Source organism: Nipponia nippon, unplaced genomic scaffold (genome assembly GCF_047370975.1).
Source record: "Nipponia nippon isolate SJK-2023a ecotype South Korea unplaced genomic scaffold, ASM4737097v1 scaffold_36, whole genome shotgun sequence".
Taxonomy (NCBI): domain Eukaryota; kingdom Metazoa; phylum Chordata; class Aves; order Pelecaniformes; family Threskiornithidae; genus Nipponia; species Nipponia nippon.
The window spans coordinates 2,827,161-2,840,122 of NW_028262354.1; the positions used below are offsets into that span (position 1 = coordinate 2,827,161).

Below are 12,962 nucleotides of genomic sequence, written 5' to 3' on the forward strand. Positions count from 1 at the left end.
GAATCGCGTGTGGGAGTCCTCAACGTCCACACACCCCCCCTTCCCATCAGCGCTGTGGTCTCACCCGCCCCGCGGCGCACCATGGGAGCGGCGGGCTGCCGCGAGGCATGCTGGGAGCTGTAGTCCCGGAGGCAGCGGCCTCCCCGCCGTCGTCCCCGCTGCACCTCGGCCCCTTCGGCGGCTCAGGGGCTGAGGCGGAGCGGCCTGGCCGGACCCGAGCCCCTCCCGGTGCCCCGCAGGCTCCGGTGTCCCCTCAGAGCAGAGCTCCTCGGCCTGCAGCTGTGAGGCGTCCCCGCAGCAGCCAGTCCTGTCAGGGTGCGCTTCCTCAGCCCCGTCCCCGTTGTTCAGCGTCAGTTACAGGGAAGGAGGGCACAAGCGCCGTCCCGCTGGCCCTGTCACAGCCCCTGTGTCTAGGAAAGTTTCCAGCTTGTCTGATTTATTTTTTTCCCCTCAAATTGTTCTGCTCAATAACAAAGCTTTGTCTTTCTCCCCCGTAGTTACCCGCTCTCTTCCAGCCCACACGGACCCACCGACTGTGAGCTAGGAAGAAAAACATCCCGAAGTAGTTTGGCTGCACCGACCTCTGATAGCAAACTGCTGCTTCGTGAAGGGGCTCTGCAGAGAAAATCAAGCCTCTTCTTTGTCAAAACCATGGGGGCACCACAACCCCGGGCACCGCTGAGGCGTGGGGAGAGCGGCTGGGAGCTGCCTGGGGGAAAGGGCCTGGGGGTGCTGGTCGCCAGCCGCTGAACAGGAGCCAGCAGCGTGCCCAGGTGGCCAAGAGGGCCAGTGGCATCCTGGCTTGTATCGGGAACGGTGTGGCCAGCAGGAGCAGGGCAGGGATCGTCCCCCTGTGCTGGGCACTGGTGAGGCCGCCCCTCGAATGCTGTGCTCAGCGCTGGGCCCCTCACCCCAAGGCGGCCATGGAGGGGCTGGAGCGTGGCCAGAGCAGGGCAGCGAGGCTGGGGCAGGGGCTGGAGCCCAAGGCTGGGGAGGAGCGGCTGGGGGAGCTGGGGGGGCTCAGCCTGGAGAGGAGGAGGCTGAGGGGAGCCCTCATCGCTCTCTGCAACGGCCTGACAGGAGGCTGGAGCCGGGGGGGTCGGTCTCTTCTCCCCAGGAACAAGCGCTGGGACGAGAGGGAACGGCCTCAAGCTGCGCCAGGGCAGGGTTGGGTTGGGTATTGGGAAAATTCCTTCCCCAAAGGGCTGTCAGGCCCTGGCCCAGGCTGCCCAGGGCAGGGGCTGAGTCCCCATCCCTGGAGGGATTTAAAAGCCGGGAGATGTGGTGCTTGGGGACGTGGGTCAGTGGTGGCCTTGGCAGCGCTGGGTTAATGGCTGGAGTCGATGAGCTTAAAGGTCTTTTCCAACCCAAACGATTCCATGATTCTGTGATTCTAAAAGCCCTACGCTGCTTAGGCCAAGGATGAGTATTTTCCCAGTGTTTGGGTGATGGGGTCCTGGTCTATCCTGGCACTGCAGCAAACCCTGCTGAGGTGCAGGAGAGGGAAGCCCGCCCTATGCTTACACTGCCCGAGTGGCGGGCGGCTAACATTGATTTAGGCTCTGTGATGCTTTCCATCGTCTGCAGCTTGGATAAGCTCTGCGTGGTTCAGCCGGGAAGGAAGAAAGTGGGTGTATGGAGAGCTGCTGGCAGAGGTTGGGAGTGGGGAGCTTTGGTAAGAGTATGAGGTGGCACGTGGAGGCTGGGGCCCTGGGGAGGCAGATTCGTGGGGTGTTCATCTGTGTGCGTGAGGAGGAATGTGTGGAAGAGTGGATTTGTGGCCCTTCTCTCACCAGAGGTCTGCGGGCAACGGCCTGAGAAACGTGGGAACAGGCAACTTCTCAAGGCTTCCCCCAGCGCTGAAAATCGGGCCCAGTGGCTTTCTGTTTTGTTATTGGTTTTGCAAGAGGGAGGTCAGGACATTTCCTAATCTGTCGGAAACAGAAGGGTGGAGCCTCTCTGGTGCGGGGTTAGGTAAACAGGGCGTCCCCAATACCTGAAGTTTTGGGGTCTGCGCACTAGGAGAGGCGTCCCACCTGATGTCTGGGGAATTTAACCCAGATCCTCCTCCCTGCTCTCATCCTCTTCTCCCTCATCGCTCTGCAGAGCCTCTATGCAGTCGGCAGCGCTGGTGAGCTGGGCAGAGCTGCTGGCCATCTTCATCTTAGGCGTGCTGCTGCTCCTCGTTGGAGCGCTCCTCCGAGCCATGCTGGTCATCGGGCTTCTGCTCTACGTCCTTGTCACTAACTGAAGGCAACGTGGGGAGGGCGCCTCTTTACCGCCTTGTTCCCAGAGCTCTTCAAGAAGGAAATGAGTGGCGAATCGCACCAACCTGAAGAACAGAGGGAGAGAAACAGGAGTAGTCAAAGGAGGAGGGGAGGTATGGCCTTTTTCTGGTTCCCGCGTTACATCTTTGCTTGGCAGCTTTGTTGTCTTCTCTCCCAAAGCGCTGACTTCAGCAAACCCAGATCACAGGTTCAGGCCACTTGTCCCCTTCTCCCTAAGGGGAAACTGAGTCCTGGCATTCCTTCAGCCGCTCCAGGTCCTGCCCTGCTCGGGGCGGCTCCGTCGCGGGGCTTGGGGTCCTCCCCGGGGCTGCGGGGCAGGGCGGGGGGCAGCGCTCTGTGTTCTCCCCCGGAGGGTTTGTAAGCAGTATTTTTTGACTAAAAGCTGGTGTTTTGCAGGTGCTTCTGTTGGAGATATGCGAGAAATAAGGCAAAGGATGTTAAGACAGAGGGCGTTCATCAGCCTCTGTAAAGAGTTAGCAAGACCTGGCCTGAGAGGAGAAACAGGAGGACACTGTAAAACAGTCAAGCAAGGAAATCCCAAGATAAGCATGAGGAAACCAGGCTGGTGGTAAAGCCGAAGTGAGAATCACTTGAGCCATGAGTGAACGATCCTAATTAACGCAGTAAAACCCACGCCTCCAGTAACGGAGCCCCTGGCCCGAGCATAGACCCCTACCCACTGAGCGTGCGCTGTGAATTTAAAACGTCTTAAGTGGCGAGGAGGCTTGTGAGACCCGATAGAAGCAAGGATGAATAAGGAGAATGGTAAAAACACTGGCAACAGCTACTCGGGACGTGTAAAACATCACTGTGTGCACCAAGGGGTGCTGGCTGTGTGGAGCGACCAGGCACCCATCTCTGCGCAGACAGGAAATAAAGAAATATCTGGGCTCTGGGCGTTATTCGGCTTTTTGCACGCCGGTAGCAGACCCCTGCTTTTGGGGACAAGGCTTCGGGGGGGCGGCTCAGCCCCTGCCCCCGGGGGAAGCCGCAGGGCCGCGGGGAGGCCGCTCTGCGCAGGCGCGGAGTCCGGCCCCCCCCCGCCGCTGGCGGACTACATTTCCCAGCGTGCCGCGGGGCGCCGCTCAGGCGCCATGTTGCGCTCTGCCGGTACTTCCGCTGCCGCTGCGCTGACTCGGCCTTCCGCGGGGCAGCGACGGTGAGGGCCGGGGAGCCGCCGCCAAGGCGGGGGGGGGGGGCTCGGTGGCGCAGCCCAGGGTTTCAGGCGTGGGGGGATCCTGGGAAGGGTCCGTGGGGGTGAGGTGGGCTCTGAGGGGACGTGAGGGAGCAGGCGGGGGCTGCTGCAGGCAGCGGGGGGTTCCTTTGTTGCGTGTGGAGCGATGTGAGGGGCAGCCAGGCTCAGGGCCGGGTCCTGCACTGGGGGCACCACAACCCCGGGCACCGCTGAGGCGTGGGGAGGAGCGGCTGGGAGCTGCCCGGGGGAAAGGGCCTGGGGGTGCTGGTCGCCAGCCGCTGAACAGGAGCCAGCAGCGTGCCCAGGTGGCCAAGAGGGCCAGTGGCATCCTTGTTTGTATCAGGACTAGTGTGGCCAGCAGGAGCAGGGCAGGGATGGTCCCCCTGTGCTGGGCACTGGTGAGGCCGCCCCTCGAATGCTGTGCTCAGCGCTGGGCCCCTCACCCCAAGGCGGCCATGGAGGGGCTGGAGCGTGGCCAGAGCAGGGCAGCGAGGCTGGGGCAGGGGCTGGAGCCCAAGGCTGGGGAGGAGCGGCTGGGGGAGCTGGGGGGGCTCAGCCTGGAGAAGAGGAGGCTGAGGGGAGCCCTCATCGCTCTCTGCAGCTGCCTGAAAGGAGGCTGGAGCCGGGGGGGTCGGTCTCTTCTCCCCAGGAACAAGCGCTGGGACGAGAGGGAACGGCCTCAAGCTGCGCCAGGGCAGGGTTGGGTTGGGTATTAGGGAAAATTCCTTCCCGGAAAGGGCTGTCAGGCCCTGGCCCAGGCTGCCCAGGGCAGGGGCTGAGTCCCCACCCCTGGGGGGATTTAAAAGCCGGGGAGATGTGGTGCTTGGGGACATGGTTCAGTGGTGGCCTTGGCAGCGCTGGGTTAACGGTTGGACTCGATGAGCTTAAAGGGCTTTTCCAAGCTAAACGATTCTGTGGCATCTCTGCGCTTTCCTTTGGGTCTCAGGGCTGTGCGGATGGGTAGGAGCAGCCTGGGGTGGAAATGCTGGGGAGTACTGAGGGGAGGGGAAGGTCCTCTGACCTGTGAGCAGTTTTTGCATTTAAAAGCACTACCAAGTTTTCTAAGGGGTTGCGTAGATACTGACCGCGAGGTTTCCTTGTCCTCCCAGCGAGGCAGCTCCGGAGATGCTGGGCTTTGGGGGAACTGGGACACGTGGCCTGAAGCAAGGACTTCTGGGGACCAAAAGGCCGCTGGAGGGAGTTGGTGGTACCTCGGTGGCTGGAAATGGGAAAGAATAACAAATGTTGGAAAGGAGCTAGTACTTCATGGGAAGAACAGAGAATTTGCTGGGGAGAAGAGCTGACTCTGTTGTGTAAGACAGTGCTGGAAAGCTGCCGTGCTTTGCAGTGGCAATTAACCGTTAATTGCTAAACCTGCTGAAACCGTTAATTGCCAAAGCTTTTTGCTCTGAAGAGGCTTTGTGATCCCAGCCCTTTGCCAATTGCTGAGATGCGATAAAGGGGAGTGATACTTGCTGGGGCTTTGAGAAGGGAGAAAACCCGTCCTCTCTTCTTCCATGCCTGCAGATCTGGGATGCTGCTGTGCCACTTCTTAAATCCTCGCAGGAAAGCGTACAGGCATTTCAGGGGCAGTTGCAGGCTTGCGTGGAGCCAGGGTAACTTTCTGCCAGCTTGTGATAATCCTTGATCAATATTGCTGTGAATTCTACAGCTGTTTGTGTCTCACTACACATGAATGCCCGCATTCCCTTCTTTAGTTGTCCTGTTCGTGTTCTTTTTGCAATTAAATTATCAATGACATTCCATTTTCTTTGGCTTCTAGATGAAGCTCCCGATTGTTGCCGTGTTTGCCCTGTTTTACGTGGCCCACTGTGAGGAAGGCGCCAGGCTCCTGGCTTCCAAATCTCTCTTAAACAGATACGCGGTGGAGGGCAAGGACTTGACTTTGCAGTACAACATCTACAACGTTGGCTCCAGGTAAGCCTTGCCCAGGCTTCTGATGCTGACCAGGAGCAAACGTCGCGTGCGTGTGTCTGAGGCTATTTCTCGGCTCCACGATGTGCTGTTACCTTTGCTCCCCCTAACTCCGAGCTTACCGCTGCTGCGTGAAGGTTTGACCCTGCAATTTGCCTTTTTCTTCCTGTTCCGTTGTCCCTGCTTTCGCCTCGTGGCTGCTCTAGCTGTTGGCCCAGCGTGGTGTAGTTACTTTTGTGTCTTGTGTCGCCCCGCTCCCCATGCACGCAGCCTCCCTTTCTTGCCTTTGTGAGCTCTTCCTCATCTGGTTTCCCGTCTTGTTTGTTTGTTTTTGCAGTTTCTCTCAGCTTTGCCTTCCTCTTTCTGCAGTCTCCCTGTAATACACCTCGACTTTCCTCCCCATCTTCCACTAGCGCCTTCTTACATTTCAAAAATCAGTTCTTCCAGCTGCTGAATTGTCAGTATGGAACCGTCATCGCTCTTTGGTGCCGTCTCCCGTGAGCAGAATGCCAAGTCTAAGATTCTCTTCTCACCTCTTTCTCGCCTTTAGCGCTGCTTTAGATGTGGAGCTGTCGGATGATTCTTTCCCCCCCGAAGATTTTGGCATTGTCTCTGGGATGCTCAACGTCAAGTGGGACAGGATCGCTCCGTATCTTTTTCATGGTTTGAAATTTCTCCCAACGCTCCTTCTTCCCCCCCCAAGCATCCTGTAGCTCTCCTGTCTTCATTCATTGTCGCTGAAATTCCAGCATGCCAGACCCTGGGCAGGGTATTGAATGCAAACCTCTGTTCTCCTTGAAGGTGCTGTGTAAAATAAAAAAAAGTTCCTTGCAAAGAGGGTTAGGGCCCTGTGGAATTCCTCTGCCTGGGAAGGAGCAGCTGGATCCGCCTTGGATGGGTCTGGATGTCTGTAACCAGAGGACTCGGATCTGTCATCAGGAGGGACTTTTCCACTTGGTTCGAGACCGCTCTCTACCTACCTCCGCACTTTTTTTCCTTTGCCGAAATGCAACTATTTTCCTTAACTTACGGCCCTCAGAGCGAGCAATGTGTCCCACACTGTGGTCCTGCGGCCTCTCAAAGCTGGTTACTTCAACTTCACCTCTGCTACCATCACGTACCTGGCACAGGAGGGGGGACAGGTTGTGGTGAGTTGACTCTTTATAGGATCCTTGCCCAAATCGGACAGCAGATACACCCGACCGCGCTCTTCGAGCTGCTTGTTGGGAGATGGTGCGTGTCCTTGCGCTCTTATACTGCACAGGCTCTGTTGCAAGAAGGAAAGGTGGCAAAATCTTTTTCCCCTTGCCTTTTTCAGGTTGGTTTCACTAGTGCTCCTGGGCAGGGAGGAATCTTGGCTCAGCGTGAGTTTGACAGGAGGTTCTCCCCTCACTTTGTAAGTACCTCACGGTTGGAAATTGAAATTGTACTGCAGCAACTGTGCGACCCCAGCACAGCGGCTTTTTGCCAGCTTGCGGCGTGTTTGGTTTGTACTACAGTCACCGGGAAAGCTCCAACGTAGATTGCAATTAATCCGTATCAGTTGTCCAGAAGAGTATCACAAAAAAAGAGTTTTCATCCCAGCTACCTCTGTGAAGGAGCTGGCACTGTGGGATTTGAGCCAGAAGCTTTGAGAGTAGAAGATCTGATGGCTGTCAGACTCATCTGTACATGGTTTGTTTTGACTTCTAACAATTTCTCCTTCTAGCTGGACTGGGCAGCTTTTGGCGTGATGACCCTGCCCTCCATCGGGATCCCGTTGCTGCTGTGGTACTCGAGCAAGAGGAAGTATGACACCCCCAAAACCAAAAAGAACTGAGCAAAGTCAAATGCCACCAGTGCCCCAGAGCTCAGGAAAGAACAAGCATTAACCCACCCAGAAGAGCAGGTGCGTTGGGATCAGCAACAGGCACGCTGCAAAGCGCTGCCTGGGCTACGTGTCAGCCTCGTCAATGAGAGGGAATCCATCGCTGCAGTGGCAGTGATGCGTTGTCTTCTACATTTTAAAAAAAGAAACAAGCAAACAAACAAAAAAAAAAAAACCCCAACCAAAAATCCCCAACTCCCACGGCCAAACCTCCTCGTCTGCATATTCGGAGCAGAGACCCGTTGCGGACGTAGCGCCAGGGCGGCTGTTCACACCCAGCAGAGCTTGAATGGGGGGGGGGGGGTGCAGCTCCGCAGCGTTTCTGGTGTCTGTGCTGCCTTCTAGCCTCCGTTCAGCCGAACGGCCCTCTGCCTGCTGCAGTCTTCTCGAACGGATTAAATCTCAGGGCCCCCCTTCCTCCAAGTGCTGCCCGTTTTGGCTGAAACACCTGCGGGAGGGAGCTCTGTCGAGTGACAAAACCAGAGCTCCTTTTGATAGAGCTTGTTAGAGCTGCTGCTTCGGTGGGTGAGGCACGGGAGGTCCCTGTCCATGCTTTGCTCTCTAGGAAGCCCCGTTGTATTTTGACGAGCAGTTAATTGCTGTGGTTCTGTTCTTTCTGGTTGCTCTGTTAAGGGTTGAGGTGCGTTGAGGTACTGAGGATTTTGTAATAAAATGAAGACCATGAAAGCAGCCTGCCGTTCTTTTACCAGGAAGTCCTGGAGGCTCCTGGCTGCCTTCGGAAGCAGCTAACGAGCATACAGTCAGTAAAATAAATCACTACATTATCAATAAAATAAATGGAAGAGGAAAAGAAAGGCCCAGAAGGGCTGGTACCTTGCATCAGCTTTCCTGACAGCTCCATGCCCTCGTATAAGACTTCTCTTCACGGCCATAAATAAATGCTGCTGCGGCCGCGTGTCGGGCATTGGTTTGTGCTTTCCCTGGGGGCGAGGTGGTGGCACAATGAGGACCTGCAAGGAGTGAGAGGTTGATTTCTGCCCCGAGCTTTGGGCAGGGAGGCAGCGGCCGCTCACAGAGCGTGGCTGGGCTGCGTGGCCTGGTCTGGCCAGTTGTTGGACCCCGCTCAACAGCACGGCGGTGACAGCTGAGAAATCCCAGGTCGCGCTGGAGGGAACGCTGTGCCTTTCTTACCAGAACAACGTTTCCAAGCCAGGATTCCTCACCCTCTCCTCTGCTGCTGCTGGTTGCACCCTCTGTTTCACCTGGCGAAGGTCCCAGGGCACTCGAGTGCAGCAGGGAACCGCCCGGGCATCGGCAAAGCTCAAGGAAATTCTGGAGGGCGGCTGGGCCCTGGAAAAACCCTGTGAAAGCCCCAGTCAAACCAGAGGGATGCAGGGCCCTGCTGTTTTCTACAGTATCCCAGAGGCTTCGCCGGGTTTTTCTGATGCCCGTGTGAGGCCCTGCTGCATTCCACAGAGCCCCCTGGCATTTGCTGGGCTTTTCCAACCCCTGCTTCTGTCCAGAGTGCCCTGGGAGCTTGGGGAGATCTGGGCTCTGGCAAGGGTGAGGGTTAGGTGGCAGAGCAAGCACAGACAAATCATTAGGTCACATTATACGTCATTAGAAATTGAATGCGAACGCTTAAAAATTGGGAGCGGAAGGGGAATGATGATACATGCATCATAAACTTATCACCAGTAGTAGTATATTCTCTGTGGTCCTTTAAAATACAAAACAAACCCTCCTCTCCCTTGATTAAATGACTAACTTCGGTGAAAAGATCCTGTCCTCTTCCCACCACCAATCGATTCCCAAAGCACGCGACAGCACTCCAAATTTCTACAGAGGAATTTCAGAAAGCACCGTGCACGTGTGAGCTAAAACACGAGGGAGGTCAGTACCGCTGCTCCGGGCGTTTGTGTTCTGGCACTTCTAGGCTGCTCCTTGCTAAGCCCCGGTTCTTCGCTGCTGCCCTCCCCTGCACGCTCCGCAGTCCTTCCCAGACCCCAACTGCAGTTCAGCGCAGAGCTCCGGCCCACTACAACGCTTGAATTCCTCGCGTTAGGCAAACGGGACTAAAGCAGCCAGCCTGAACAGCTGGACGAGGCTGTTGCTTCTCTTTCATAAGCCAGCAGCAGTACTCGCTTTAGCATGCTACAATTACTGAATTAAGAGAACTGAAGAAGTTCTTTTGACTGATTGCATCACTCAAGTAAATGCCTACCTCAGGGTTTAAACCTGCAGTAAGTTACTCATTGCAGTAGCCCATTAGGGTGAGTATCCTCCTTAACTTCTGGCCAACAGAAGTTTTCAGTATCGGCCACAATACTCATAAGTTTTGTGGCAGGTACGTGAACTCTTATTGCTTTTAACCGAATGACTTCTAATTGATCCTGCAAAAATAAAACAACAACTAAGCTTTGAGACATCTGAATAAACTAAACAGCTTGAAGTGGTCTATAGCTCCACTTCTGAAAAGAACCGTCCGCGTCCTGGTTAGGGGCTCGGCCGGTTTTTGCCAAGCAGGCAAGAGTTGGCTACCACGTCTCCAGGAGCCGCCGAGTCGGTGGTTACATTGCCACACCAGCTCGCCGTTTCCAAACCGTCTCCTGTACAATGCTGGTACCTGCTGACAAAACTAACATGCTTAGATTTCTTTTAAAGCTCTCTGACTTCTCTCACGGATTGACTATTGCCTTTAACGCTATCCCCCTGGGGGCACCAGAAAGCAAGAAAAAAGAAAAACCACCCAGAGAAAGAGCAGCTTCCCACCCATGATGTAACAGCCTCATCTCTTGTTTACAACAGGGAACAATTAAACTGAAACGGCCATTTTACAATTACCTCTTCCCCTTAGCTGTCACGGTACAATACGAGATGAAATATGCCATTAATGGGAGTTTTTTCCAAGGCCAACTTTTCAAGGTCAAGGCAACCAAGACAAACCATCAACATTCTCTCCAAGGGGAAGGGAAAGGATGAGACAGGAAAGAATACGATGGAAAGACACCTGTGAAAAGCCAGTCACTTTTTCTTGTCTTCACTAACCACCCCGATAGCACCCCGTGTCACAGCTGTTCCGACTGTCCTTGCCGTTACTCATCCAAGCCAGTTAACCTCGGCAACGGAGCAGCTCGTGACAGAGAAGCGGATGATGGACTGTGGCTGGGGCCACCTTCCGACATCACCCGAAGTATATTCAAACAAAACACAAGCTCTTCACTGAGGAAAACATACATATATTAGCAAATCTAAACCCTGGGGTTTAGGGAATTAATGTCTCCGGTTGCCTGTTGCACGCCTCTCCTGAAATATCCCAGTACTGAGGGGGAAAGGAAGCAATGGGTGAAGGGGAGTGAAAAATTCTGATTAGTTCAGAAGAAATAACGCTCACCTGCATCATATTGCGTGGAATAAGGGTGATTTTCTTTGGAGTCGGTTTAAATGGAGGAAAGACCTGGTAAAAGGGAAAATATTCTGCTGTAAAATGTTATAGACATTTCTTTTTTGTGAAACATCACTAGACAGAATACCAGGACTGTTAGTGTTGAATCACACGAGCCTGGCTAAGGAGATCTTGCAACAGATTTATTACAGAGATTTCTCGTGAGGGAAGTGATTCTGCCTCCTGAGTGAAAGGCTCAGGAGAAAACAATGGATACTTTGCCAAAATACAGAAATGCTATCCATGGTCCCTGACAACAATTATTTATAGGATCCTCTTTTATATGAATTCAAGAGACATAAAACCTTGAGCCTCCAGAATAGCATCATAAGTGGGATTTTTTTTTTTTAAAGAACTTTGGGAAAAAGGATTCCACGGTGGGTCAGAAACACTCAAAGGTGAGCAGCTTTAAAAGCTGTGCACTCTTAGCTCGACTTTCTGAGCAGCAGAAGTAAATTTTCTTCCCATCTCGTCCCGCGCTGTAGCTACTAGTTCGTAGCTTGAAGTACGTACAATTCAGAATATTCTCCCACTCCTTCCATTTGCCTGTGAAGAAAGCTTACCATGACTTCACCGTTCATTTATTTCCTGCACGATAACTAAGAAAGAACCCAGGCAGGAGCTCTCTCATAGGCAAGCTGTGACTACTATTGACGCTTGAACTCTGAGATATCCATCGTCCTAGGTAGAGGACGCACAGAGCTCCACGTGGCAAAATACCATCTAATAAATGCGGTAAGTGTGAGGGAATCAGTTCCTCTGTCAAAAGAAAATTTATGGACTGGGCTACCAGGTCTGAATTCACGCAGAGATATATCACTGTTTCAGATGTGTTTCATATGCCCATGTGGTAACACTGAAACATAGGCAGCGGGAGATGAAATAACATTTTAGTCCTGCAACCAGGAATCTCAAAGAGCTTTATAAATACGAGTGAATTGCCACAACCTGCCAAAAAAGTTATCTAGAAATTCATTACCACTTTACAGAAGGGTAAGTGGAGATTCTCCTGAGAACTCACTGCGCAAGCTGGCAATTACAGTCCTGACACCTTTCGTGCGCTCTACCCGCATTTACACACTGAGCCAGCGAATAGCAAGGGGGTTGCAAATAGGTTTTCTTCTGTAATTATCAGTTCTGTTTCTTTCAACACAAGGTGAATGTTATCAGTTAGTACTTAGGAGTGCTCCAACCTGCCAACTGTAATGCTCACACAAGTGTAACGACAGGACACGCTGCTTGCAGCTTCAGCTTCACGTGCTTGAAGTATTATTTAATCCGCAAGGGAAGTTGCTGAAAACCCAGGACTCGAACAGTAACGAGAGACTTGCAATCTCAAGCTCGATGATTAAAAAGAGAAGGGGAGAGGAGAAAGGAAGAGAGTGCTTCATATATTCTTCCCTGAGGGCTCTGTATCCATGTCCTGCTCTGGGTGCTCAATCCTAAGACCTGTCTTGGTGCTGCCTCCTCTCTGTGGGCAGGGAAATACATCCTACCACGTTAGGTTTTAGAAGTGTTTGAGCTTCCCTAAGACTGCATCGCCTTATCAGTGAGATCCAGCTCCAACTCACGCAAGTCAGACACAGGCAGGTAGGCTCTAACTGGTCCCAGGAATCCCAAACACAGATCGTAAATCTCCAGGCTTAAAAATCCAGGCTGCAAAGGGATGATCTACAATGAAAGCAAAGAGGCAAAGACATAGTAACTGAAGAAAATACACATTTGTGTCTCTGTTACAGAGAAGTTACATTTACAGAAAGGAGATATGCTACTCAAAAGCCCAAAAGCCGTTGCCCAAATCAATGTTGATCGTTGGTAGGCGACTACATTGATCTGACGTAAGAAAAGCTTCACTGGGCTCAGCCCACACAATTCAACACAAGGTTATTTCCTGTAACAAAGCGAGCAGTACTAGCTTAGCTACGGAGTAACAGTATAAAAAAAAACAAACCAAAAACCCAACCAAAACCAGCAGCAGCACTCCTGTAACTTTTTTAGCCAAGGATCTCAAAGTACTTTGCAAACTTCTATTACGTCTCACAATAGACTGTCAGAAGTAAAAGGAAAAGCATGTAGATTTATTTTACAACTCAAGTAAAACCAAATAAACTCCATGTTTCCAGCCAAGACACAGGGAGACCATTTACCCCAGGTAAGTAAGGACCAAAACTTGTGAAAGAACAGGGAAAAAGTGGGTCTCTCTTGCCTCTTCTTACACTTACACAACACTGTCAACAGCTCAAAAATCCAGCGAACTTGGATGATGCACAG

At 53.1% G+C, this 12,962-nt stretch overlaps 1 protein-coding gene and 1 long non-coding RNA gene across 4 annotated transcripts; one reads left to right on the forward strand and one right to left on the reverse strand.

The window, feature by feature from the left end:
- The first annotated feature begins 1,699 nt into the window (after nucleotides 1–1,699).
- Nucleotides 1,700–7,881, forward strand: SSR2 (signal sequence receptor subunit 2). 3 transcript variants are annotated; one of them, XM_087772130.1, is made up of 7 exons: nucleotides 3,332–3,447; nucleotides 4,593–4,796; nucleotides 5,267–5,421; nucleotides 5,969–6,067; nucleotides 6,458–6,566; nucleotides 6,737–6,814; nucleotides 7,127–7,881. In XM_087772130.1, the coding sequence occupies exons 3-7, from the start codon at nucleotides 5,267–5,269 to the stop codon at nucleotides 7,235–7,237; spliced, it is 552 nt and encodes a 183-aa protein (XP_087628256.1). In that variant the 5' UTR covers nucleotides 3,332–3,447; nucleotides 4,593–4,796; the 3' UTR covers nucleotides 7,238–7,881. The 3 variants fall into 3 exon arrangements, with proteins under 3 accessions (XP_087628257.1, XP_087628254.1, XP_087628256.1); XM_087772131.1 differs by lacking the exons at nucleotides 3,332–3,447; nucleotides 4,593–4,796 and adding an exon at nucleotides 1,700–2,380; XM_087772128.1 differs by lacking the exon at nucleotides 4,593–4,796 and having other exon boundaries at nucleotides 3,320–3,447.
- Nucleotides 7,882–8,124: 243 nt separating this feature from the next.
- Nucleotides 8,125–12,319, reverse strand: LOC148053908 (uncharacterized). The gene is made up of 3 exons (XR_015707828.1): nucleotides 12,263–12,319; nucleotides 10,641–10,703; nucleotides 8,125–8,256 (listed from the first exon to the last, which is right to left on the reverse strand). It is a non-coding gene; the product is annotated as an uncharacterized LOC148053908 (long non-coding RNA).
- Nucleotides 12,320–12,962: the final 643 nt, after the last annotated feature.